Source organism: Poecilia reticulata, linkage group LG1, assembly GCF_000633615.1.
Source record: "Poecilia reticulata strain Guanapo linkage group LG1, Guppy_female_1.0+MT, whole genome shotgun sequence".
Taxonomy (NCBI): domain Eukaryota; kingdom Metazoa; phylum Chordata; class Actinopteri; order Cyprinodontiformes; family Poeciliidae; genus Poecilia; species Poecilia reticulata.
This window is the reverse complement of record NC_024331.1, coordinates 17,518,038-17,544,939: the sequence shown is the minus strand read 5'-3', so window position 1 is coordinate 17,544,939 and position 26,902 is coordinate 17,518,038. Positions and strand designations below refer to the sequence as shown.

At 39.9% G+C, this 26,902-nt stretch overlaps 1 protein-coding gene across 21 annotated transcripts in view; it reads right to left on the bottom strand.

Annotated features, from left to right (window-relative positions):
- rims1b (regulating synaptic membrane exocytosis 1b) overlaps positions 1-26,902 on the bottom strand; it is a 62,209-nt gene that overhangs the window by 25,802 nt on the left and 9,505 nt on the right. For 16 of the 21 annotated variants that reach the window (XM_008406440.2, XM_008406353.2, XM_008406304.2 and 13 more), the window contains exons 2-9: positions 17,381-17,594; positions 13,782-13,793; positions 13,302-13,322; positions 5,102-5,397; positions 3,904-4,775; positions 1,004-1,044; positions 730-840; positions 18-117 (exon numbers count right to left, since the gene is read on the bottom strand). In XM_008406440.2, coding sequence (XP_008404662.1) covers positions 18-117; positions 730-840; positions 1,004-1,044; positions 3,904-4,775; positions 5,102-5,397; positions 13,302-13,322; positions 13,782-13,793; positions 17,381-17,594 — 1,667 coding nt within the window. Of the gene's footprint in view, positions 1-17; positions 118-729; positions 841-1,003; positions 1,045-3,903; positions 4,776-5,101; positions 5,398-6,999; positions 7,092-13,301; positions 13,323-13,781; positions 13,794-17,380; positions 17,595-18,913; positions 19,274-26,902 lie in introns of those variants that run through there. The other 5 variants (XM_017304110.1, XM_008406329.2, XM_008406321.2 and 2 more) reach the window with 5 other exon arrangements.

The window sequence follows — 26,902 nt, the reverse complement described above, 5'->3', positions numbered from 1 at the left end:
GTAAATCTGTTCTTTACCTGCACGTAGATGTCCCACAACATCTGCCAGACTGCCTTTTTTGACTTTGGTGATGAAGGCCCCAAGTCTTCCAGACTCTGTAATTTTTCCTCCAACAACCTGCACAGAGTATACAGTAATCAATGCAACTAAAAACGAAAGCACGTATGAGTTTCTCTAGATCTTGTTGTAACATTAGTCCTTTAATGCTGGAAATGTCCATCAGGTGACAGAAGGCCGACTTTGTAATTGTCTTTATATGTCTCTGAAGGTTCAGGTCTAAGTCCTTTCACGGATTTAGACTTCAACCTCAGTCATGCTTTTTCAGTAGTTTCTAGCAGAAGCTGTGTGCTTCAGTTGTTATTCAGTTTTGTTTCATCAGCAACAATTATTTTGCTGAAATTACTGTTTCGATTTCAAATCAAATCGTTGATTTCCATGTGTAAGACCAACATTCACACATTGATTTGTTCTATGCATCTGCTCAGAGTTTAACAAACTCATCTTTTAAATTACAACTTTCCATGGGTATTGTGACAATCAGCCTTGATCTTTAGATTGGATTTGAGAAGGAATAATTTTTAGGCTTAAGCACACTGTTTAAATACAGATCTCACATGCTGACAGTCTTTAAAGATTATACAGGCTCCTCAGGAAACAGAACATTTACACCTTCAGCTTAAGGAATATGTTTTCTCTGAATGCAAAACAACAACGAAGTTGTGCTCTCACTTTGAGGCCCAGTAGGGAGCCGGCCTCGCGGGGCAGAGCCGACCTCTTGCTTAATGTGATACGCCCAATCAGGTGGTCACCCTCTTTGGACGGCTGCCACGTAACCGGATGCTGCAATGACAGAAAACAAAGGAAACAGCATACGAGAGTTCAGATTATTCAGAGGAATGACGTGTACATATTCAAGTTTAACTAAATGTGATTCTAAATTAATTAAAATTCTCCTATAGGAATGCACTCACAGCAGTGGCCATTAAAATCCTTTCATACTTACATGCCACACTGTAGGATCTAAAGGATGACAGTCCAAATCTCCTGTGAGGACAGAGAGCAGGACAAGTAGAGATTAATATCTTTGCTTCAGGTTGTATTAATAGAAAGATTTTATAAATATTGAGAACTTAACTTAGATAAAATAGGTTAATGCAGGTGGTAGGCTACTTGAGGACCAGGGTTGTAAACGGTCATGGGCTCAATTTTAACCATCCTTTGGAAAGACACTTGACCTCAATTTAAGGGGTGAGGGGTGCGATATTGTCACAAAATTATATCACGAAATATTTTTTAAATACCTTGATAACGATATTCCACATTTTCAACTTTTTCTTTTTTGGGAGAGGAGGGCTACTTTATTTTTTTTTTTTACTTTCCTTTATAAAGTCACATAAAAAAAATGTTAATTTGTAAATATATACAAAATCACACAATATTAATGCACAAAAGAAAATCAAAAATTGATAAATATAAATGTAAACTAATTTGACTTAAAAAAAAAAAACACCCTGAAATTAGATACCAAATGAAACTACAGAAAATAAACTGCTGTGCTTCATCATAACATTAGCTTTACAAGATGAGAACGCGGTTTCCACTTGTTTTAAAAGCAATCCCTATGTGCAACACTAAGAATCTTCCATCTTAAAATGGTCAACACCAAAATATTTCACATAGGAAACCCTACACACACCAAACTTAAAAACCAAGTTCCGCTTTCATTTCTTCCATCTGTCCCTGACATTTCCTCCTCCTTCCTCTCTTAACGCAGCGCCGTTTTCGTTGCTTTATTAACAATGAGTGAAATTTGTTACTCTTCTTCCGTAAATATATCTGACTCGGGATGTAGAGTAACAAGGAGCTTCAACTCTTGCCTCAACTAATTTATTTAAATGTTTACGGGTTAGCAGACGTAACTAGCTGCAGCTAGCTAGCTTCTTCTCTATGCTACTGTTTTCTGAGTAGCCATCGAGTCAACCGGGTGCTGAAAAAAAAAACGATCAGGAAATACTTCTCCTATTTCATATCGGTGACCCTGAACTGAACCTTGCTCAGAGCTGCGAGATATTTATTTATTTTCTGGGAGGACATCGGTGTTTCAGAAAGTTTTTTCGCCGTGTTTGACCGGTTTATACTTTCTGTGTGGAGTGGAGAGGTGAGCTGAAGCAGGGCAGAACACGGTGTAACCAGGAAACAGCGAGTATGGGAACTGCAGCGGCCACAACACTACTGTATATTCTTACCTTACCGTAGATATATAAGCTAATTCTGTGAAATACGGTCCAGTCAAGACTGTAGACCAGTTGACCAGCTTCTTCTTTGCTTTTTTATGGCGGTTCAGCCATATTTGCCTTCACCGTCACAACTTGAATGTTGCTGCATGTGATGGTTGAGTCACATATTACGCCATGACATTTGCGTCAAGATCAAATTTATTTCCCGGGCAAGTTTTTTTTTTTTTTTTTTACGATATTATTGTGTATGATATGATATATGATATAATATGGCCCACCCCTAACTACAATCAATCTGTGCTGCATGAAGGTGAGCATGTCTGTAAATTTGGCTCCAGGTTCAAAACTCTTGAAGTGACCAGTGTGAGAAGCAAACAAGTATAGTTTCTGTCTATTTACCATTTACTTCACTATACATCAAGACTTATGTTATGTGCTCTGGCATGCCAACACTACTGCAATATTCTGCCACAAGCATCAACATCAATCATAATGCCAAATATAGTTCTAATTTTATCAAAAAAGACAGTTGAGCAGAACCATTTTTACAAAAACTTTTTAAGCTATTTTAAAAACAGAAAAGATATTTAAAACCATCTTTCTCTTTTGAGTTCCACTGCGTATTTAAAACGGCTAATAATCAGAATCTACACTATTTACCCATTAGTGTCCTCTGAGTTACATTAATCTGGATTAAAACAGCCCATTTCTGTGACCAATGAGGATGATTAGCTGATTGGGCACAACTAACTCCACCTGCTGGCCCTTGAAAGCAACTATCCCAGCAGGTCTTATTTTAGTAATGCTGAGAGCGCAGTATACAGCGTGTTGCCACAACCAGGCATGATTTCAGATGGTAGTCCATGCTTGGCTGTGGCAGCTGGATGTTCGCAGAGCATTACGTAGCCAGCGAGCCAGTGACCTAATTCCACAAATCTGCTGGCCTAAATCATTGGGACTCTTCAAATAAACGAGAGCTTTTCTCAGAGCAGCAGACTATATCCGCAGCACACAGAGGTGTAGATGACGCACAGATATAGTAATGCACGCTGTGCTGAGTGGCTGCAACATTTCTATCAGTTGGCATTTACTTTTACAGTCCAGACACTGAAAGTACTGATAATGTAACGGTCTCAGAGATTAGAATCTCACTCTGCTTCAAAATGATTAAAAAATGTATGTTTTTAAACCGGTTTTGTTGTTGTGGTAAGAATATGACTACAATTCCTTATAAAGCTAAATTTGCATGTAAATTACCCTGTCTTGATGCATCTCTAGGATCACATTTCTTCTGCTTAACTCTGTCATAGGTTGAAAAATGTGTCTGACCTTTTGCACAATCAATCAGTGCTGTCTGCAGTTCCTGTAGATCAGATTACAAATACCCATGCAACCATTTACTCCACTGATTCTAGTCTTACAAGCATAGAATGCATGTAAATGTGTTTTGCCATGACTTGGAGGATGATGAGAGGATAGCAAGTGCAAAGATCAAATTTAGTTTGAATGCACAAAACAAAGAGAGACAGATGGGAGAAAAGGTGAGATTCAGCAAATAACTATCACAATGGCTGTGCAATAGTATTCAAATAGGAAAGGATGGCATGGGAGTTCAGAGAGATTTAGATTAGTAAGTAAGTGGACTGAACACATCTGTCTGACTGACCTTTCTCGCTGACGCTTTCCATGTCCACGTCGTCACAGCTAGTGGAACCGCCCTCCTCTTCTGAGCTGCTGATGGACATCTGTCTCTTGTTGATTCCGCGCTTGCCTTTGTATGACCGAGGAGGGGGCGGCCGCAAAGAATCGGACTGGTCTGAGCTCTGCGAGTCTTTCCTCAACAGGTGGTCCCCACCCTTGTCTCTTGTTGTGCCAGTCTCCAGGCGGGAGTTGTTTGAGCCCTGATCATTGGGCACCAGTCCTCCAGTCTGGGGCCCTGATTTCCCTCCACCTCCTGTAGGTGGTGGTCCACCTCCCATCCCCGCGGTCCTGTCACCAGGAAAGGCTCGGTGGTTCTCAAGGAGGCCCTTGCGCTCTCCTTCACCACCTCCACCCCTCCTGGCCAGACGGTTTGGAGGTACATGACCTCCCCCACCACCTCCTTCACCTGGTCCCAATCCAACCTCATTGATTGCGAGATCACTGTGCCGTCGCTCGTGCCGTACCTTGGATACCTTTGCGTGCATTCGCATCTCCTGCTCCTCTTTTTGTGGTTTTACAGGATACCTTGCCAGGTTGGGGTCACTCCGATAACGATTCTGGAACTCTTCTTCACGGCGCTGCCTCTCCCTCTGTTCCTCATCCTCCGGATGTCTGCGGTGCATCCCTGAATGCCTCAAGTTGTCCTCCCCATCCTCATAATCTTGAGAGTGTATCTTCTCCAGTCGCCGTCCTTCTCCGAACCGTCTCTCTCTGTCTCCAGTGCTGACACGCTCATCCAAGGATGACTGAGACTGAAGCTTGCCAGGAGGTCTGCGACCACTGCCCCGTCCCATCCCTCCCCTCCCGTTTTGTTCATGAAGGGATACTGGCCTTTTTCTAGGTAGGAAGAGACAATACTTGTTGTTGAATCTAAACACACATTTCTAGCAATAACTATTTAGATCCTATTTTACGTTAAATGTTAGTAGCTGAGTTTTGGAAATCCTGGAGTTTGTAAGTGCCTTGTATAAATTCCCATTGAGGACTTAATGGCAGTAATCTGAACAGTTTGTAACAAAGGCCTGGATCAATATCTGAAACTTTTGTATCACAAGGTATTACTGAACTTTTTTCATAGTGCTCTTATTGTTAAAGTGGAAAATGGTGGACATAAGGTATAAAGACAAAAACATATAGATCCAATTTTTCAATTTGTGACTTACTTTTCTTTTGGTGGTTCACTTTGGGAGCGAGAGCCAGGCATGGTGTCACCAGCCTTGGCAGGGAGGACTCCGGCGGGCAGCTGTGTCCCGTCTGGCGGCCCTGCGTTTGTGCTGGAGGGCGGAGCTTGCGATCTGGAGCGGAGAAGCTTCCTGTCACGCTGACCCTCACCTCCTGTGGCCGGGTCGTTCAAGGAGGTGCCCAGGCTCCCGGACCTCGCCCCTGACCCCGAAAACCATTCTCCTGATTTGGTGAGAATCTCCTGCTGCTTACGGCACAGGTTGCAAACCCACATTACCTGAAAGGTTGAAAGGAAACACATGTTTTACAGACTCATTTCAGAAGACAGAGATAAATTGTCTCACAACATGAGAGAAATGCCAAACCTATCAGTGGCTTGGTACATACAACATATACTTTGCAAAAAACAAACAGCAAAAGAACCATAAAACTTACTAATAAATAGACCATAAAACAATTGAATAGCAGTTCATGGGAGGTGATTTTGTGTGTTTAGTTTTAAAAATGTTTCGCACTGCTCCTCGAACATACCTCTTTTCCATTCACACCAAACCCAGAAGAGAGGCTGTATCTAAATTGAGCTTTATTTAAATTAATGTGATGTAAAATCAAAATCTGCACAACATATGACATTTTGTGGAGAAGTACTGGTCATTGTGCACCATTATTTTTCATTTTGTTCCTGAAAATTAGAAAAGAAAAATCACTCTGTGAAATGTGCCATTTTACACCAATCATCAGTTAGTGTGAACCAGTCAGAAGAATATTTTGTACCCGACAACCAGTGACTTAAAGCAAACATTGGCATTGTTCTTTTACTCAAATTTTGTGGTAATTTACCTTTGTGGTTCCACTGAATAATGTCTGCTGTAGAACGTTGCTTATGACTTATTTGAATTCAGTTTCAACTGAGTTTGCTTCATTTATATTGTGCTAATAGGCAACATCGTCTCAAGGAACTTTATTAAAAGAAAACGCATACTCAAGTTTTCAATTAAAAATTCGATGTTCAAAACTGCCTTATTTATTGGAAAGGCAGAAAATGCAATCAAGCAATCAACACATATACTGATGGGGAAAACACAACACATTACAAAAGCGTATGCAAAATATTTTTAGCTGCATTTTTTGCTGGATAATGATGAACTATCCCAAAAAAGAGATCTGAACAATAGCAAAAGGAGATATGCCTTAATATACAGTTTTCTGGACGTGTACAGGTCAGTTAAATTATATTTGAGACATAAACTTTTTATGACTATTTATTTCCAGCTGTCAAAAAAAGTGCTGTGTTACAAAAACAAAAGCGAACGTCATTTGGCTAAATGTCTGAAATAGTTTGTTGTTGAGAATTCTAACCTGAAATACGAGAAATTACTAGAGGGTTTAAAATAGCAAAGGGGCAAAGTAAACTGAGGGTTAATTTGTTGATAACTCCAGAGAGAAGCTTATTTTAAAAATAAAAACTTAATTCAGAAATAATTCACATTCTGTTTTTTTTCCCCAACATTTAACTGAATATCGGTTACATACCTTGAAATTTCTTATTGAAAGTTGTGCTAATTCAGCTACAGCTAACAAATAAAAAAACTGCTTAAATAAACCTCGTATCACTAATGCATTCTTATAACACAACAAATCAGTACCGTATTTATTAATGTATTAAGTCATTTTAGGTCATGCAAAGATAAATACTTGGTTTTGTGACCAAAAGTTTAATGTTGCTGCTGAACAAGAAGGGAATGTTTTTTGCGATGCACAGTAAACAGATGCATAGTGTGTTCTTAAAAAATGACACTGGTGCATTCAAATATGATAAAAGGACATGAAGGATATTTCATTCTTATTCACAAAACCTCTGCAGACCTCTAATACTTACATGTAGCCATGGCTATTGAATATCACCTCACTTCGACAGCACAAAAACAGGATTTATCTCCCTCCGCATTTATAATCCCTCTGGTTTATTTTTGCAGAGAATAAATCCGAAAAAGCAAAGAAACACAGACGTCCTATGTGTTCGGCTGTATAACCGCTGCACAAAACAAAAAACACCTCCTTGACCTTTAGAAAAATCCAAAAAGCTACTCCTTGACAGCCACTGAGATGCATTTAGCAGTCAGTTTAGCGTTTAGCCTTCAGTATGCCAAACCACATTCATCATGGCCTGATTGAATCCCAGTTGGCGCATGTCCAGACTAATCTAAAGCTAAATCAGCTGCTCGCGCTGCGCACAGCTGTCAGGCTGCCGCCCAGCCTCACACTGCCACCTCTTTCTCCCTCTGACTTTCCTCTTCAGCTGACGGCCAGCAGATTAGAAGTGGCCAGTAATCCTTTCATTTTCTCACTATTATTCGGCTCATCATTAACTGCGGAATACCCGCTCACAATCCTCAACTTTCCACTGTTGCGGTCGCTGACCTTTAGGGGCTCTCCTCACCAGAGAGCTCTTTCGTCCGCTTTTGTATCAGCTCTGTCTGACTGCCACAGCTGAGACATATAGCAGATCATCAACCACTGCTTAAAGAACTCAAGCCTCTTCTCCCTGGTACTTGATCTACAGTGATCTTGTCAGCGTTGTGCACTTGAGCAGCCTGCTGTGATTATTTCTCTGTGAGTAACTGTGCACTTCGAAAAGGCAAGTTTTCTTTGTTCACAGTGGAAGCCAGTAGGGGTTCTCTGCCGTTTTTGCTTAATCCCCTTTTCTCTTGTTTTGTGGGTAGACAGGAAGCTCAGGCTCTGCACCCTTTTGTTATTGTTAAAGATAGAGCTATGTGGGGGCGTTTTGTTTGTTGTTTAGGCTTTGGAGATCCTGAAGCTTAGAGCTTTCTTCTGTTTGTTCTTTTTCTCCAGTTTTTTTTTTTTTTTTGCCTTAATAATAGCAAAGCAAATACTTGGTTTCAATGGGCATCACTTATTTCTGGGGTTGTAACACGCACTTTCACGATTCTCCTCAGTTCCCAGTGTAACTAACAGATATGACACATTTCATTGAAAGTTCTTCATTTATAGAGTACAATATGCATTTAAATATATGTTTTTCCACAAAACAAATTTTACTGTTAGTATATATATGTATATGTGTGTGTCTGCATGTGTGGGGGTGTGCGTGCGTGTGTGTGTATGTGTATAGACATTTTTAAAGGTTATTAGAATTGACATTTTCAGGAGGAAAAGACTTGAAAACAAATAGAGTAGCTGCTACGTTACCTGCCAACCTGAATCTAATGTCGTTGGGTTAAACAAAGCAGTTTGTATCGTCTGAATAGAAACAGACGATTGCAGTTTGTGTTAGGTCCTTTTGAAGTCTCTCAGTTAAGGTAAGTAGGTTCTCACTCTGCAGGGATACACACAGGCAGTAGTTTTTAGAATTGCTATCTGGATTAACTATTATTCTATATTGTTAGAATAGATTCCTCGAATATGTAATAGTAAAACTTTGTTCCTTTGAAAAAGTCATTTGGACCCAGAATTTCTCATGTATATGTATTTTGGTACAAAAACAGCTGTAATGTGTCTTGTGGAGGAAAAAAAAAAAGATTTTATTTGTACATATATATCTGCCCATAACCTGCAGGACTCTGGGCTATTTTTGAAAACGTATTATAAACCATTTATTGGCAAAACACTTCTAATACTTTAAAATGTATAGTTAGAGCATGGCAAAACATGAAAAATTGTGAACAGTTGTTCAAGGTTTTTTTCCCCCTTCATCCCTTTGCTTCCTTTTCTTGACTCTCCTTTTTTCCTTGCAACGTTATTCTGTCTCTTCAGCATACGACCAGGCAGGGTACACCTGTCTGGTTTGACAAATGAAGACACCGCACATCTGCCATTCAAATGTCTGCACTAAAAACCATCCGCCTTCCTCTCCCACCCACACGTTTCCTCTGTGCATCTGCTAACCAAATGGTGAAGTCGCGCATCGCTGCAGCAGTTCTGCTTACAGCAGTGAGATGCTTTCATTCAAGCCTCTAAATGAGTGAGCATCAGCTTTCCATAAAGGGCAAGAATGGATGGGCGTCATGAGGGTGATAGATCAGCGAGGAGGGGGCAGTCTGCTCTGGGAGTGTGCAGGGATCCCAGCATTCAACACGCAACCAGACAGCATGACATACGAGGCAGCGGCATGCGTAAAGTGCCATCGTTCATGGCTGAGTGGTAAATCCTGAATGGTTGGAAGAAAGACGACCGCAGAAGACATAATGCTCCATTTCTCTTAATAAGGCAGTAGATCAACTCTACAAGCAGGAAGCACAGCGAGGGTGGAGATCGGCTGACAGCAAAGCAGCACATCTGTTGAGGCTGTAAATCCACAAGCTCTTCATTTCTTTCTCATCGGACGCGGAGACGACTTTTAGCTGTATTTCACTGCTCTTGACACAAACGATGGCCATTTAATGAGAGTCAAAAACATGACATGATGGAGTCTTACTAGTGGATTTTAGGATTTCCAAGATGGTGGCAATAATGGATAAAAGCATGGTAGAGATTTTAAGATGACACATGCTACCTCGTGAACCATACTGAATGTTTTTTTTTTTTTTTTTTGGTCTTTTAGGAATAAATAGTGTATTGACAAAGAGGTAAATCTAAGATTGACAAATCTCATGGTGTACAGCATAAAAAATCTACAGCTTTAATATGCCATAAATTGGTTTTTTTTCCCCTTGTTTATATTTTTTCTTATTTTTGAATTGCAGCTAAAAATGCAAATTAGGTAATTAACTATTAACCTTAAACAGAAATTAAGTAATAACTTTCTTTATCAGAATATTTTCCTGACCTGACACAGAATAATCAACTGAATAATAGCAGATAATATTATTTTTCTCACTTTTTCATTCTGGGTGGGTAATTCAAAACCGTGTTTTCAATTTATTTTTTATGAACTCGGGTAGTACACTTACCAGTGCAACATTACATATTATAATAAAATTCAAAATAATTCAAATCACTGGCAGATTTAGATTAGACTATAGTTTTCTTTCAACTAGGAGTTTTGTTTCTGAGCGGGGCATCTCTTAAAATCTAAATGGGAACTTTAGTTTTGATTATCACTATGAAATAGTATGTGCACTGTTTTGAGATAATGTGACAGCAGACATGTGTGTTTGGAGGGTGGAGGGGGCTACACAAATAGAAACATGCAACAGAAGGATGCTAAATGGAGACACAAGTGGACAGGGTCTGTAGGAGTTTTATGGAGGCATCTGAGCTGGATGAGAACATAGAGCTGGAGTGTGAGCAGAGAAGGTTAGTCATCCAGTACTGACAAACATGACTAAGACTAATGCAGTACACAGTGCGGTATAGAAAGTGCAGTGTCAGCTTTAAGCAGAAAGTAAGAAACATTTTCTGTGGATGTTTCTGAGTGCATCTTTACTTTTACCACACATAAACTTATTCACAGCTGACAAGATTCTAAAATATGCAAACAAGCCTAAGACACCTAAGGAAGAGCTAAAATGTGACTCAGTAAGAACAAATAGTAGTCCAGATTACACAAAGATCTTTTTAGAACAGATATTTTTACATTGGCACCAAATACGTGTTTAGCACCCAGCGTTTGTCTGTCCTCCACTGGGAGGCAGTGCTGCTCCTCTACACAGGAGACGGCTTGTCAGCAGTTAGTTTCCTTTCTGGGAGCCATCTGGAGCTGACATTAAACACACATAAACAAACAATGAGCCTTTAACAAGCAACAACACCAACAAAAGCAGGGCAGTTGTTACACAAAAAGGACTATGTAACAGACATCAGCTTCCTCACACAGACCACATTTAGTTCAGGGTCGCTCTAAGAATGATGGTCACTGAGTTATACAAGTTATTTCCTGTGGCCAAATGAATAACAAGTTTCCTTTTTTGGGGATTATTAAAGTACATCTACTCTATTATTCTATAATTCTTGCAGTTTTTTTCTTTGTGTATTTATATTTCTGTCAAACAGATTTGCTCTTTAGTTGAAATGTACATGGCATATTGCAGAAGAGATGGACTTTATTTTCAAGGCCTTTTTTGCTCACTACATCTCAAATATTGCAGAGAATAACTTAGCAGTAATAGTAAAAAGCTAACGAAAGCATTATAAGAGCAAGGTGATTAAATAACACAAGGAATATCTTCTGCATTGAAGGATAACAGCACTGAACATGATGGATCACATACTGTGGAAGATTGTGCTGCCACAGGCAGATCTGCCCCTGAAGCAGTATCTCTTTGCACCTATGCAGTTTGCCAAAATTTCAATGAGTCAATAAGTTTGTGAAACAGTATTTGTTCCCTTAGAGACTTGTGTTTTTCGTTTTCCATGCCCAACTACAGATCAAGAAACTCATTTTATCAGAGGAAGGTCACCTCAGACGATACAAAAAGCTGTTTTTAAATCATTTGATTTAAGGCAGCATTCCTGTGATGCAGTAATTGCCCCCCTTTTGACAGAAATCGAAATAAAAATAAAAAACTGCTGCTTTGATAGGACAAGACTGAGATGCAAATGTTATTTAAAACCGTTTTGTTCGGTTTTTCTTAAACTCAAGTGCAGGCATCCATTACAGACACACTGAATAGTTTGAAAAGATTGGGCCAGCATCCACACTGGAAAAGAGGCAAGTGATAAGAATTTGATCTTGCAGGAAGAGGAGATGAGTAATTGGAGATGCAGTTTGTCTTACTGGAGTTTGTCTTACTGTTCAGGAGGGGCGACGAAAATCCAAGGGAATTACTAGCATCCACAGATCATGAGTTTGGCAGGTGGTGATTTTTGTCTGTTTCAGGAGGAGCTATGGAGAGCAAGTGGTGGAGGGTGGATATTCAGGTGAGTGCGTGGCAGAGATCCAGAGAGAGATTCTAGATGGGTACTAGAGAAGTGACAAAGAGGCAGACAATGGAGGATCTGGAGAGGGTTAAAAGAGCCGAGAGTGATGATGAAGCATAGGGGCTAGGAAGTCCAAAGAGGAGGAGACCGGACAGCGAGGAGGAAGATACCTCGGGTAAGTCTTGAGTCACAAAATATTTAACAAAGGTCTAGAAAGGCCGGATTACCACAACTTAAAAAAAAAGCTAAACATATTTGGCACCTGCTTTAGAGAAAGCGCTCTTCTGACTACTCCCCCTTCCTAATTAGGTCAGATGTGTTCCAGTGTATACCACGCCTGCATGAGAAAAGCAAGCATTTTACCAGCATTGAATGGAGAAGTAGCTCATATAATGAGCTCGGGAGATGTGCAGTTTCACCAGGTGTTTCCTAATTACTGCTGGCTAGTCTGAAGGAGCTGAGTGGGGGAGGTCTGCTCTGTGAGACGGAAGATCGGACGCTTGGAAACTGCAGCTCCAAGGATTAGCTTTGTCCTCTAAGGCAGTGCTCAATCTTCTCAACCATTTTGCACTGCTGAATAGTTGCCACAAGAGATTAAAGGATTTCTTAAACATACATGAAAGAATCAAAGCAATACTTCAGATATGTTTTTGATGAGGGAATAAAATTATAGCATGATGTAAAGCTCAAAATAGTCGATTTTATACAATACTGCCCCTTTAAATACTGAAATACTCACAGTCTTTAGAGGCTGAGAAGAGCCCTGCTCTAGAGATAGTGTTTGATTTGGCCTGCTAGAGTAGGAATAGTAGTAACAAACTCGATGGATGGCCAAGTCGGACAGGTTTTTGAAAGAAAACTAAGAGGAACAAATGAACCTGAACTCAGCCCGTCTCCCCGTGGTAAGGCTGCTCTCGTCTCAAACACAAAGACAGGGAAACGTGCACAGGCATCATTGTGTTTTAAGGAGAAAGCTTTGTGGGGAAAAATTAATTGTTACGGTATATTCATGCTAGTTGCAGTGCCAATCACCCAAATCTAATCTTTAAGATCCGCTCCCCCTCCCCGCCCCTCGACCAGCACAGTCATGCCCACAACCATGGGAAGAAGGGTTGGGATTGCTAATGAAGGGTCAGACACTGAAGACAGCTTGTGTTATATTCCTCATGCTTGGTCTGCTTCTTAGTGGAGTTTCAGTGTTTGAACTCATTCGCAGCTTTGGTAAACCATATGAGCCAAAAGAATTGACACAAACCCTGCATTTCACCTCTGAAACTGTGAATGAGCACAGACCTGAATGTGGGAGAGGGAACAATATCTGTGACCCATGCAAAAAATAATCTGTTACCAAACAGTCCTTACCCTGTCGTTCACTATGAGACACTTTGCAAGGGGAGGAGACAAACAATGGACACAGGGTTAGTCATGAAGATTTAAAACAATGCTTTTGATCACATCAGCTGCGGGTTTCCAACCCAAAAAGTTGAAGAAAAGTACGATAGATGCTCTGAGACATAAACCGAACGGACTCTGTCTGCTCAGTGGATTCAATAATCCATCAGTGGATTTATGCAAACACTGGCTTCATTCCAAACTGATAGTTTTCTCTCTTGGATTTGACCATTTCATCTCCTTTTCTTTCTTTGAGATTGGAAATTACACACCGGGCAAAAGGTTACATGACAATATTATCCATATTTCCAACGATGTTTCATAACATGTCAACACTTGGTGAGAGGTCTGAGCTCCAGATCTGAAAGCAGCCAATGTCTTTTTTTTTAACCCTTAGAGGGGAAACACATCACATTTGTGGCACAAAGAGAACACAAAAGAGATGCTAACCACTTTGTCCTCCTTTGTGGCATGCAGTCCAGGTAGCAGAGAGAATTAGGAAAAATGGAAAAATAAAGGATTGGAGAAAAGAGGAAAGGAAGACATGTTTTGATAGTAGAAACGATGCAAGAAGTAAAATGCAGAGGAAGGGAAATGAATGATGTGGATATTGTGAAAAGAATAAAGTGGCAAAAGAAAGAAGGGAGACAGAGGATGTGGTGCAGAACTTGTTAGTTACATTCTGCAGGATATTTAAACATACTTCATATTTAGTGAGTCTCAAGATGGGGGACACAACTTAATGCAAATGCATGTGGGTGGCTGCCGCAGGTACATGCATGAGCCAGCGTGGCGTGATCCTAGCATGACATCAGGCTACACCTCCCCTGCAAAAGGACGAACTCAGCTAATCAGAAGCCACATTCCTCCACGTTCTTTCTTTCTAGCCTTCTAAGTACATGCTTACTCTTTTAACTACTTAATATTTATGCACTTGTTTATACCGCAGAAATTTTGCGTAGCACCTCGCTACCTTTTTAAAACCACTCCTTAAAATGTGTAAAAATAGAAACCTTAACATAAATTCCTTCATTTTGTTGTAGGATAATTTCACACAAGGAAATGTAGAAAAAAAAAATCTAACTTTACTTTGACTTGTTAATTACTGGGGAAACGTAAACAAACATCCACTGGTATCACTAACAAATTTGAAAACATGTAACTTAAGAATTTTAAAATATACTTTGCTGAGTTGACCTGAGTAGACACGAGCATTAAATTGGTTATCAATTGCTTTCTATTGTTGTGCTGTATTAATATGACATCATACACAGGGCTATTCCTGATTGATTATCATCATAAATCATTGAATGGCAAGAAAAAAAATAGCTTTTCTGCTTAACTTTCTTATATCTAAATTAATTGTTATAATCTTAAAACAATTGGAAATGTGATAAAGAAGGCTGAGCAAGGAATCACTTATTTTTCTGTCACAAACCGCCAGTACTGTAAGCTGAAGTGGAAATTAAAATCCTAGTGCTACAAAGTTATAATGATAACCAGTCGACGGTGTATTCATGACAACTGGCTGTTTTAAAGATGTAAACCAAGAACAGTAACTTGACCGATCCAATATGATCACCCTTACATTTTGGATGGTCCTCCACACTACAGAGGCATAGGCACATTTAATTGTGTCTATGTCATTTTTTATCATTCAGGGATTCTGGTAGTATTCAAAAGTTTCATTCTAATGTATTACTTTTATTAGGTTTTAATGCAGTGTGCAATGTTTTCCTTCATTTAATGTTCTAGTGTTTAACATTAATTAATTAACAATAATAAGAAAGAACTGTGAAGGCAGCCTTTTAAAGTAAGATTTTACTAAAAAAAAACAAAAAAAACAAGCCCTAAGCTAAAAAAAAAAAAAAAAAAAAAATTTTTCAGCATATTAGTCAAAGCACTTTTTTTTCACCAAATTAGGTGATGGTATTCACATGATTCAATTATTGGACTGGGAACGCAAAATAAAAAAAAAACATTTGTTCTATGATTCACAATTCACTGGAAGAGCAGTCTGGTTTGACTTTGAGTCATTGTAGTTATGTTAGTCTTTTCGATTCCACATTTCAACATGTCTTGCATTTAAAAGAGAGATGAATGAATTCACCGGCAGGGAAACTATCTTTATCCAATAATCTGAGTGATATTTTCAGACCTGGGTATATGTGTTCCCAGTGTGATTCCAGTCCCATCTGGGATGAGTGGACACTGAACAGATTGGCCACCAGCATGCTGAGGATGACGGGCCGAGATTCAGGTAAAGTAAGCAGAAGGAGTGTTCTCTCTTAGGTTGGAGGAGAGCCCAGAGAAGGCTTAGATGGAGGAGGGTTGGGTCTTAAAATAGCACAAAAATGTTTGGTTATGGGTGGGAAATCACACTGTTCCAATCTGGAGCGACCTTACCATTGTTTTATTATTCATAGCTTGGGAGTTTTTTTGCTTCTTAAATCTTTTCAAATATGACTGTTACTACTCAGAGTATTCATGTGTTGTGTTCATTAGTTGTCTAATTAAATCCAGAAGATTATTAACAGATTTTAGTAGAGATGGTGTAACTTTGAAGTTTTCACTTTAATAGATGAGCTCTCTCAGAGCATTTTCTTCTACTGTTTTATCATAACTCCTAAAGTCACGTACTAGTGTAAAATTCAGACTTTGTAAAGCAAAACCTGTATGTGCACCAATCACGAATTTTATATCATAAATTTAGCCATGCGTGGGATAAAATATAGCTCTACAGGGAAACATAGCAGACCTGTAGGTAGATAAAGAGGCTTATTTTAGGTTCAGCTATAAGAAATTCTACATCCGAATGCTTTGTGACAGGCTACACACTAAAACAAAAAGGGAAACTAACAAGTTAAGATGGCATATACATGCTTGCTAATAGTCGTAGACAGATGGATATGACATCGCCGAAGTTCACCTCCGGTTAGGCACTCAAGAAAACAACTATTTCACTGTTTCAAACGATTATCAAGCTCCATTAAATAATCTCAATTGACAAGATTGGTCAAACGATTCCATTTGTGAAAACAGTGTGTTGTAAATTGTGTTCAGTGTATAGTCCAGTTTAATTGTAGTGTTGTTGCACTTTTTAAGCTTGACCTGATCTAAAGTGGTCTGGATGTAATATTACGAACTGAAATTTTTTGCTTTCATTTATTTGTTTATTGCCAACAGAATAAAAAATTCTAAAACTCACAAACAGTGATGCACTGAATTTGAAACCAGTGGAGAATATATTAGTTAAAGGTTCACTTGTCTTCGGTATCTTAGATTTCAAATTTTTGTTCCACCAAAAATATTTTTGTTTGCAGCAAGAATTTATAGGATAATGTCAGAAGTGTGCAGAAAACGATGCCATGAGCATGTAGAACCAAATGTGTGCCCAGAGAAAGGTAACGGATTAAGATAATCATTGTCTAATCAGGAGAAATATTAGTAGATTTGTATTTCCAACATAATCACTATTTTCAGCCCTGAAAGTCCATTGTTTTAAATGATGTGCTCCACTGTCTGTATCTCTGCCCATTTGAGCTAGTCTGCAGCACATCAGCAGACACGGCGTGTCTCTGTTTTTATGGTAACAATAATATTCTGAAGAGATAAGAGTTGAGTGAAATGCAGCCTGAAGCCAGCTGCTCTTGTTCTTTTCTGTGCTGTCCTGGAGATGTGGCTTGAGAAAAGCAGCACAATCAAAGGCTGACATGCTTACTTTGACAAATACAGTATCATCACAACACAAAAGCCAAAACTAGTGTGCTTTCGTGTTCAAGTGTGCAAAGGTGCTTCAGTTCATAATCATTCCACGACACTAAAAACCTCGTTTTTATTTTAAAAGAAAGCTTTGAAAGGCCTATGTCGGGAGTAAAGCCATTCTTTTGGGACACTTTGGTTTCTTTCAAAGTGTGCAAGGAAGCAAGAGGAGAAAGCATACAAACACAGCACAGAAGCAGAAGGACTAGCTTTACATTATCTACAGCAGGGATGAGGTGAGTGTGTAAAGAAACAAAGAGGAGGAATTTAGAGTTAAGGAGTCTTACATTGTTGGAGCGCAAAGATACCCGCCCCCCACAGCGAGCGCAGAATTTGGTCTGGCAGTATGAGCAGAGATGGCCGCAGCCATCGGCAAACTTGGTCTTGTGGCAAATGCCGCAGGTGGGAGCGTCGTCCTTCTGCTGCGTCTGCTGACGTCGCGTCTCGACCCCGATGCGACGCACTTCCAGTTTGTAGCTCTCGAACTGCTTGTGCAGTTTCCTGTAAGAGAGGTTAGAAAGGCCAGCATAAGACACTGGTGTCAATCTTTAACACATGATTGACAGGTTTTTCCTTATTTCCCTTAAACAAACTTCAACATGAGGTAGAAGAAAGTAATAAACAATGTTAAATAAATACAGCTCCTTATAAAACTGCTTACATTTTCAAATTTTGCTGCTTTGCAAACTTAAACTTCCCTGTATTTTATGGACAACAACTTAGCAAAAAATGAAAGAAAAGGAGGCATGTTTCTTTTATTTTGAACAAAAGACCAAGTTAAGTTGCTGAACCTTTTAAAATGTATCCCAAATTGTTGGTAAAAGGTAAAGTTATTTTATTGATATAACACGTTTTCAGCAACAAGGCAATACAAAGTGCTTTACAGGAATTAGAAGGAAAGAGCAAAAGAAGAAAAATGTTGATCTAAATTATGTAAACTAATTTAGATCAAATGTTGATCTTGTTCAGGGTTGCTAAGTATCCTCTGGTCTAATTTCATTTCTTAGTTGGAAGAACAGGAGTCTAAAAAATAGTCTAATAATGTTGATCCAAACACATAAACTATATAAACTAGAGACTCCTTTTCAGGGTTGTTAGACAAGTGTAAGTAAGTATCCTCTGGTCTAATTCCTTTTCAGGGTTGGAAGAACATGAGTCTAAAACGTAGCTGCTAAGGTAGTTTTTCTGGATTCTAGTTTTGTTCTAATGGCGGTACTTGGAAAACTTGGTATGTTCTTAGGTGATTCTTGGTATCAAAAGTTTGAGAACACCTTGATCTAGCAAATTAGATTCCAGGTAAATGCATTGAAATCTGAAGTTGAAAAGTCATAAAAATCTGAAAAAGTTAAAGGAACATAATTTTTTTTTTTTTTACAAGGCTCCATAAATTACAGCAATAGAGAACAATGTCACCGGCAATTAGAGCTGCACATGAAAGGGTTGTTTAAAAAATACATTTTATTCTCATTAAAGAAAACTTGGTGCTTCTCTGTGCCTCTCAGCCTTTCATCCTGCTTCCTGGCTGTGATGGAAATGACCTGCGAGGGAATTGCAGATCAGGACAAGCGAAAACCCCCACGCTGCTGTTTTAACTATCAAAGAACAGTGCATTAGTGTGGGAAGCCTCACACACAGGGATGCAGACATGCTCTAACCACCGCGCTGGGGGAGTAAAAACCTCCTCATTCACAAATGTGCTGCCAGTTTGTCCGTCACCTGTTGAATCTACATTCTCCTATTGTACTGATATGCTTCTGTCGATATACTCTAACACAACTAGTTAGTTAAAGCTTGTGATCCTGAGCAGTTTCAGCAGTTACCTGGGTTCATTGAAAGCAGACATGTCGTTGAAGATACGACCTTCAGCTGCTGGGTGGAAAACTGACTGAAAACGTATCTCCTCATGCGATGAAAGAAGGTTCTTTTTGGAGAAATAATTGAACAAATAAGGATCCTCCACCATGACCCATCCACATCCAAGTAGCGATGCTCAGTGTGAAAGCAAAAAAAAAAATAAAAAAATCTGTATTTCTCAGTCTGCACTCGGGAAAGTTGTCCACGTAAAACCTTGACGCAATTCAAAAAGCAATTCAGACTCCATGAATTAAAAAAAAAAATGTATTCATGTAATGTTGCTAGCCCATGGTCTGAGTCTGTTCAGCTGTCTGTAGCTCTAAGTGTTGCAGTAACAGACAGCCTCCATGCTCGGTTGGAACAGGGAGGTGACTGGCAGTCTGGGACTCGTCACGGCCAATCAGCTGGTATGTGGAAAAAGGCTGGGACAGTCACCCTGTGATGTGAAATGTCCAATGAATACTTGAGACATAAGAGTCTCACCATAAAGTGATTTTATCCTCCGGGATATCTGAGGTCAGGTTCTGTCAAAAGCAGTTAATATGTCAGTCGCACCACATAATGCTTGTGGTGTCTTTCCTTTTGCGTAAACAGATTAGACGCTTCCAGAGGCTGGAGCTTCCAGCCAGCAGGAGGGAGACAAGAAGATATACAAACAGCACTGTTTTGAGAACCTTTCAGCCATTGTCGCATTTGCAATGGAGAGTTGCTTGTCAATGTGAACACCAGTTGACCAAAGTGCTTCACAGTTACACCAACAATAACACCGTCTATTTGCATAAAATAGCCAGAAGGAGCTTTCTGTGTGAAAAAATATATTGTATTTCCAGTCAGAGCAACGGACTGGTTTAAGTCAGACCATGTAAACAACATGTCTATTAATTTGTCACTCATATTAGAAATACATTTCATATTTTGTTCTCGGTCGTTTCACGGGGCTGCACCGCGGTGGTTTGGTTTTGACTGATTCAAAGGTTTTCTTGTCACTGTTTCCGTAGAGTTTTCCTCCAAGTCTCTGTGTTTCCACATTTACTTTCCTCAGTGCCTCAGCTCTCGCTCAGCTGTTCGTCAGTTTGTAATTAGACTTATCTGTGCAGGATTACAGTAATCAACCTCCCCTACATAAATACACCTCAGTTCAGTCAGGCCCTTATGTTAAACAACATCATTTTATCCTGCCTTGCTTCCTGTATGATTTCTTCACTCGCCACTCCTGTGCTCCAGTGGCTTGCAAGGTTTTCAGTTTTTCTTCCTCAGATCAACATTTAGAGTGATTGCACCTCTTCTTGTCGGCACATGGTTTGCACAACAACCATCAATCATGACAACCACTATGAAGGTATCCTGTGGTTTTTAAAGAAGGGTGTTGTGTATTTTCCATGCACATAGTGTGATTTTATATCACACTGAGGTAGCGAATCTGCTGTATATATCAAAAACTTAAAGGAAATTTGACTTTGCATCATAACTGCCTCTGACGCCTTGAAATTCTCTTCTTTTGACACTCACCATTCAGCACATCATTGCAACAATACTCTGTCATTACGCCGTTTACAACCGTTGTTAGGAGCGTTGTAGTTTGTTGGATAAGCTCAGCAGACTTGCAGTTCCACAAAGTGTTTGCTAATTGCTGTTGCCACTAGTCTGGTGGAGCTAAGTGGAAGTGTCAGGAGGAGAGAGGTGGTGTGAAAGCTCGACTGGGGACTTGAGCTCCAAAGGAGAAACTTTGGGTAAATGCGTAGGCCCCAGTTCGGCACCCCGAATGGCGGCCAGATCTAATTATTCCTCAAACATGTATGAAATAGTCAAAGCACCACTCCAGGTTTGTTTTTGATGAGGGAATAATATTTTAGCATGACATAAAGCTCAAAAAAGTTGATGATTTTGCATAATGCCATCCTTTTAAAAAGCTACATGTTGAACTTTTACATCATAACATTCTCATTGTTTAAAGTCTGTTTATTGAGATGACAGAAAAATAACGAGAGGGATTGGAGTTTTTTTCAACTGTGTGGAGAAGAGAGTAGTACCACATCCTCCATAACAAGATCATGACCTAAAACAAATCAGTATGTCTGCCAAGTACTGGTTGTAAACGGAATCAAAACCCACAGCTTGATCTCATCGGGATGATCTGGGTTGATTTGAAACCTGGACATGTAAGAAACTCCTCAAACATGTTACTGAAAGTGAAGGGTGGCTCCATCTCTGATGTCAGAGACTGGTAGATGGCTACAAAAAATGCTTTACCAGAATTATTAAAGCCAAAGGCTATGGCTTTAGTTAGTAAGGGCTAAATGATCCTAAATCTTTGCTCATATAATACATATTTTTGTCAGCATCTTTTGTTCAGTGAGTTACACAGGGTTATTTTGGGTGTTTGCCTGTAATGAAGAGCAACTGCCTTGTTGCTATCTGAAACGTGTTTACAAATTTACTGTACCACAATATAACTATGTCATAGGATTATATTCTAAGATCAAATGAAATATAGGCCGTGTAAATTCCAACTGCCACCCTGTTTTTCCCAAAAGATGCTTCAGACAGGCTCTAATTTAACTCAAGGATGATTAGTGCGGATTGGAAAAACCCACAGCTGTACCTCGGAACAAAAAACAACATGACACTGACACAGCAGGAACGTCATACACCTGACCTCTGACCCCCCTGAGAACAGATGTATCCTGCCAATGGGAGGCCAGGGGACTGAGCCAGGTCCGGGCGCCATGGGAACAGCTGTCAGAAACGCAGGGTGCATGGTCGGTTATCATGGCAACGCAGTGGCGTCAGGCACCACGTGTCGGTGGGTGTTAGTGTGCCATATTTCCTGGCATTTCCACACATTCAGCAGAGATGCAGTGTTAAAGAGGCACAAGGCGGCTTGGGTATTAAAAATAAATCTGCAGTCCTCCTGGACAGTACATACTCTTCCCTGGTAGATTTCAGTGTTTTTTTGTTGTTTTTTTTTTTTTTTGTAGCAGCTCACACAGACACATATTTAACAAGAAAAGTGATCACAAAGAAATCCAAGCTGCACACTTTGTAAGTAATATACTTCCTCCAAGTCCTGACATCTAGATTTCTACCACACAAAAATCAGATACACCAAACAGGCACAATCAACGTGGACAACAGTCTGATTAACACAGCTTTTTTTTTTTTTTACCAAAAGCAGTTCAGTTGTTGTAGCAAAATTCAGAACAACAGATGACATGGTGCTCTGATTTTGGGACTAAATTCAGCTGCGGAGGTGAAACTTTATCTAACGGCTTTTTGAGGCATGAGTGTCTTTTTGGAGAACGCCTCGCACCTGGGACTTGATGCCGTTAACTCACAGACATTTGAGCTAGTCCTTCTCGAGTCATGGCTTCATGTTGCTCAGTTCTGTGTTACAAAGATGTCCCATCAGGTAAGGACAAGCGTTCGGTGTTCACTCAGCTGTGCGTTTATTGATTACATGCCTGAGCCATCTGCTGCCCCAGGGGTCAGACGCGGTGCCTAGAAGCGCAGGAAGTGACAGGGTACTACGGTGTTTTGGTCGAGTCCTGAGAAACATCAATCTAAATACCTGTTCCCTACCCAATGGTGCAAACATAGCCTCAGTAAAGCATTTCAGCAGCATTGTATTTACTTCAGCTTTAGTTTTATCACACTTGAATCTAAGAGATTATCAAACAAATTTTATGATCTCAAATGTATTACTTGATTAAATATATAACACTATTTTTTAATGATAATTTCAGCTAAATGGAGAAAAAAAATCATTCCTAAAACTACAGTAATTTAAAATGGTAGAAATAGAAATTGTTTGTCTTTGAGCATGCTCAGACTGCCTATTAGTTTAATCTGTATTTATACCAAATAATTATAGATGCAAGACTTGGACATGAAATTGAGCCAAATGTTGCTTTGGTTTTCTTTGAGTTTAAGGGTGGAAGCAGTCTGTTTTGCCTTTTGCTACTAGCACTTTTCTCTCCTACGGTATTACTCATTTTTCAGCTGAATGTCACATATTTATCTCGCAGACCAGAAATAAAAGTTGTCTTGCTGAACACAACTTGTGAAAACAATGACTTGGCAAATGCTTGCTGTTATTAAAGTGAAATGTAATATCCGTGTGTAACTTTGCCCTGGCTGTGCGGTGTATGTTGCCTTGTGGGAGGAAGCCAAACAGATGTAGAAAGCCCACGCACTAGACTGACTAATACCTACAGATCAGATGCACAAAGCGCTGCTCCACGGTGATGAAGGAGAACGTGAGCACAAATCTAGTGTTGGCATGTGGCTGCAGTCTGAGGGGTGTGAAGTGAATAACGGACCAGCAGGGACACGGAGCCAGATGTTGGTTAGCCCAGCTGTGTCCCTGTCAACACTGGTGTGTACGGAGCTGCACACACACATATTTGCAAGCAAGCAACAATACAGTGACACACACACACACACACACATATGCAACAATACAGTGACCTAAACTTTCATGTATGTCTGTGTGTGTGCGTGTATCCGGCGAGGCATCATGCACTATTAAGCCTGACAGGCTGAAATACTTGCCTCCTGCTTACGTCATTGCACTCTCTTGTTCTCGCCATCGTTTCCACCCCTGTCCCAACTGACTTCACCAGTCGCTGGTGTTGAGTTGTTAATTAGCACCACTAATAATACACTGCCAAACGATGGGGAGGGGAGGCAGTTTGTGTGGCAGTACTATTTCTGTCTGATCAGCTGATTTTCAGCGATGCCCCGCAGAAGATTCTCTGTCAGAAGAGAAAACGTTCCAACACAACCAGTCTGGGAGTTTCAGATTGTGATGAGACACAAATAACGAGCTTTCTATTTATATCTGATTTGTAGCAAACTTTCATTTTTCACAACTGATATAACATGACCTAAGACTTTTTAAACACAAGAGTGTTCAAAATTTTGAAAACGATATTGTGCAACATGTCTATCAAAAAGGGGTGTGCAGAAAGCCTTCTAAATCCTGTGTTTCACATGGATTGTATGAAGCAATCTTTGCATTCAAACATCTGGGTATTCATAAATCTTTTGGCTGGAAATTATCATCATTTGCATACCACATCCCAAAAATACTCTTATTCCAGAGCCCCATTGTGTCTGTTGCTAAATATAATGACAAAGTTGCCAAGGTGGAAACACTGGTCCTCAAACCTGACAGGCTGATTTCTAACAACACAATGAATAAAGGCAGTCTTTAAAGCTACCATGACATAAACAGATGTTTGATAAAGTCTTTATTCCAAAATAGTCCGTTTCAAAATAAACAAAAATGCCTCAAAATGTTGCAAGCTACAGTATTTTTAAAGAAAAGTTAGTAGTATTGAGAAATGGATATGAACCAAACCCAGTAAGGCCTCAGTGAAACTGGTCCAGGTCTGATTTTACATGTTGGATAAATAATTACTTTATGTCTCCCAGGTACAATTATGCTGCTGCAGTTCATCCTCCACTTAGATGAAAACTATTATATACACACACAGAACAAAAAATAAAGACAAGTTTTCCACCTCAGTGTCTGAAATTAAATCAGATTAAACTTTTCTCGTTTCAGGTCAGCTAAAACCTTACCAACATAATTTCTATTTTCTAAATACTGGAGATTTCTGTCCATTTGACAGAACTGGGGTAACTGAGTCAGATTTTTAGGCTGCCTTCAAAGTTTTTTTTAATGTCCAGATTACTTTTATTTAATTTAAGAACGCAATAGATAAAGTTTCTGATAGTGTGTGAAGATGCAGAGGTAAGCCCAGATGTAATGTCTTCACGTCTGCTCTATATTTAGAAGCTGATGTGTTATTAAACAGGTTTTAAAAAGTTGCCAATTGCCTAACTCATGCAATCCAGAACACTGACTGTATTAAAAACTCATAAACACCATCGGGTATGGAGTTCTGCGGGGCTGAAAGCTGGGTTTAGCAAATACCAGTCAAGAAAGAAACTGAAATTTTCAAGTAGGTGCAGAGAACAAAACAAGTTTTCTGGATCAATACCCTGAACACTCTGAGAGATGCAAGAGTGGATGATGAAGAAGAAAATGTCTCCACCTGTGATGAAGCCAGATACCAAAAAAGACAAGACAAGTTGACACATGATGGGTGACGGCAAGACGAGGAGGGGTAGGCTCCAGGAGGGAGGCAGAGCGATAAAAAAAGGTATATGAAAGAGAAGAGAAAGCACAGGGATCAGGAAGAGGGAAGGAAAAGGTAACAGACTAATTCCCATAAGTCTTTCTGTCTGACAAACTGCTGTCTGCAGGGACAAGGTGAAAGAATAAGAAGAAAGCAAAGGATGAAATAAAGGAGCAGTGTCGGAAACGAGCGTGGGCCAGAGAGCAGCAGAGGAGAGAAGCCGATGCATCCGGAGCCTCTCTAAAAATACCACTGAAGGAGAGGAGTGGATGATGGAAAGAGGCGGGAGGATGGAAACAAGGAGAAAAAGCAGATCCATCCTTTCAGGAAGCTGACTTCATGAAAGCAGGAGTGTTAAGAGTTTTATCAGAAATTAAAACGTAAACCTGAGTACACTGTGAGACAGGAGAAAACCTTTTCAGCTGCTGCAAAGAGGCAATGAACTAAGAAAAAAAAAAAAATAGTGGATGGATGCTTAAGCAAATGCACATCTTCTTGGGGTTTGTTGTTTGCCTGCTGAGACATTCTCCATGACAACTTGATCATATTTGCCTTTCTTCACTGTCAGGAGGCTATAAAACGGTACATCCCAGTGCTTGCAGAAAGACAGCGCCCAGATGGACGGTGTGTATTTATCTGTAGGGCAGCCATTTCTCAAACAATCTGGTCCGTCCCTGGTGAACGGAAAGGCTTTGTTTCCCAGATGTCCTTTCATCCAGCATCCAGTCTGAACACTCACATCACACCTCCTCAGACTGAAGGCGTCACGCAGGCTCACTGGTTCAGTGCTCATCTTAAAGGGACGGAAGAAGCCAATTTTGGAATCCGCATATTTATTATACTAGAAAAGAATCTGGATTTTACATTTCAATAATTCGCTTTTCTTAACTGTACAAATCCAGCCATGTATCCATCAGAGGCAAAAGTGTTTTGAAACTTTTCACAGCGGGTTATGTTACAGCCACGCCTTAAAACAATTTTAATGTTTTAATGTATTCACAAGTCTTTCAAAGCCTCCAATAGGGTTTCTTAGAGGACTGCCCTGTATTTGTCTCCATGCATTTACTCATCAGTTCTTAGCATCCACCTGTCTCCAGCGCTTTGTGAGAGCAAGCACTCAGGCACCCCGAACGGTTGCCATGGGAGATTCAAGGATCCCTCAAACGTGCATGAAAGAATCATAGCAGCACTTCAGGTATGTTTTTGATGAGGGAATAACATGTAATACGGTGTAATGCTAAGAAAAGGTTAATTTTACATAAAAACTACTGCAGAACTGCTAAATTTCCTGTCAAAAACCGTGACAGTAACTAAGGTGTTTATCTTTAGGGGAGTGGGATCTCCAGTGAAAATGAAGAGATCCTGTTTATAGAGCATAGATGCATAATGACGGAGGTTTTCACTCAGTCGTTGACTGCAGCAGCCTCTCCCTCAGACGGTGCTTGGCTGTTGATAACACATTTATTGATGTTGTGATGTATATATGGAGCGAAGTGCTTTTTTGGCATGAGCCCTTGAGCTTATGAGTGTATCTCTCTCTTTCTTCTGCTCCTCTTGCATTAATGTTACCTTTCCTCTCCATTTATATCCCATCTTACCCTCTTTCCATTTCCCCCCCCCCTTTCCTTGATAACTTGTTCTTTCTCCTCACAGCTCACAGTTGATCTATTTTCCATGCTTCTGTCCGGTTGTTTTTCTGTTTACAGTAAGAAAATATAGGAATCTACTGTACATATTGTAACACTAACCTATTAAGTTTATAACCTCCAACTGTCTGGTTCTTTCAAGATTCTTCAATTTAACATTATT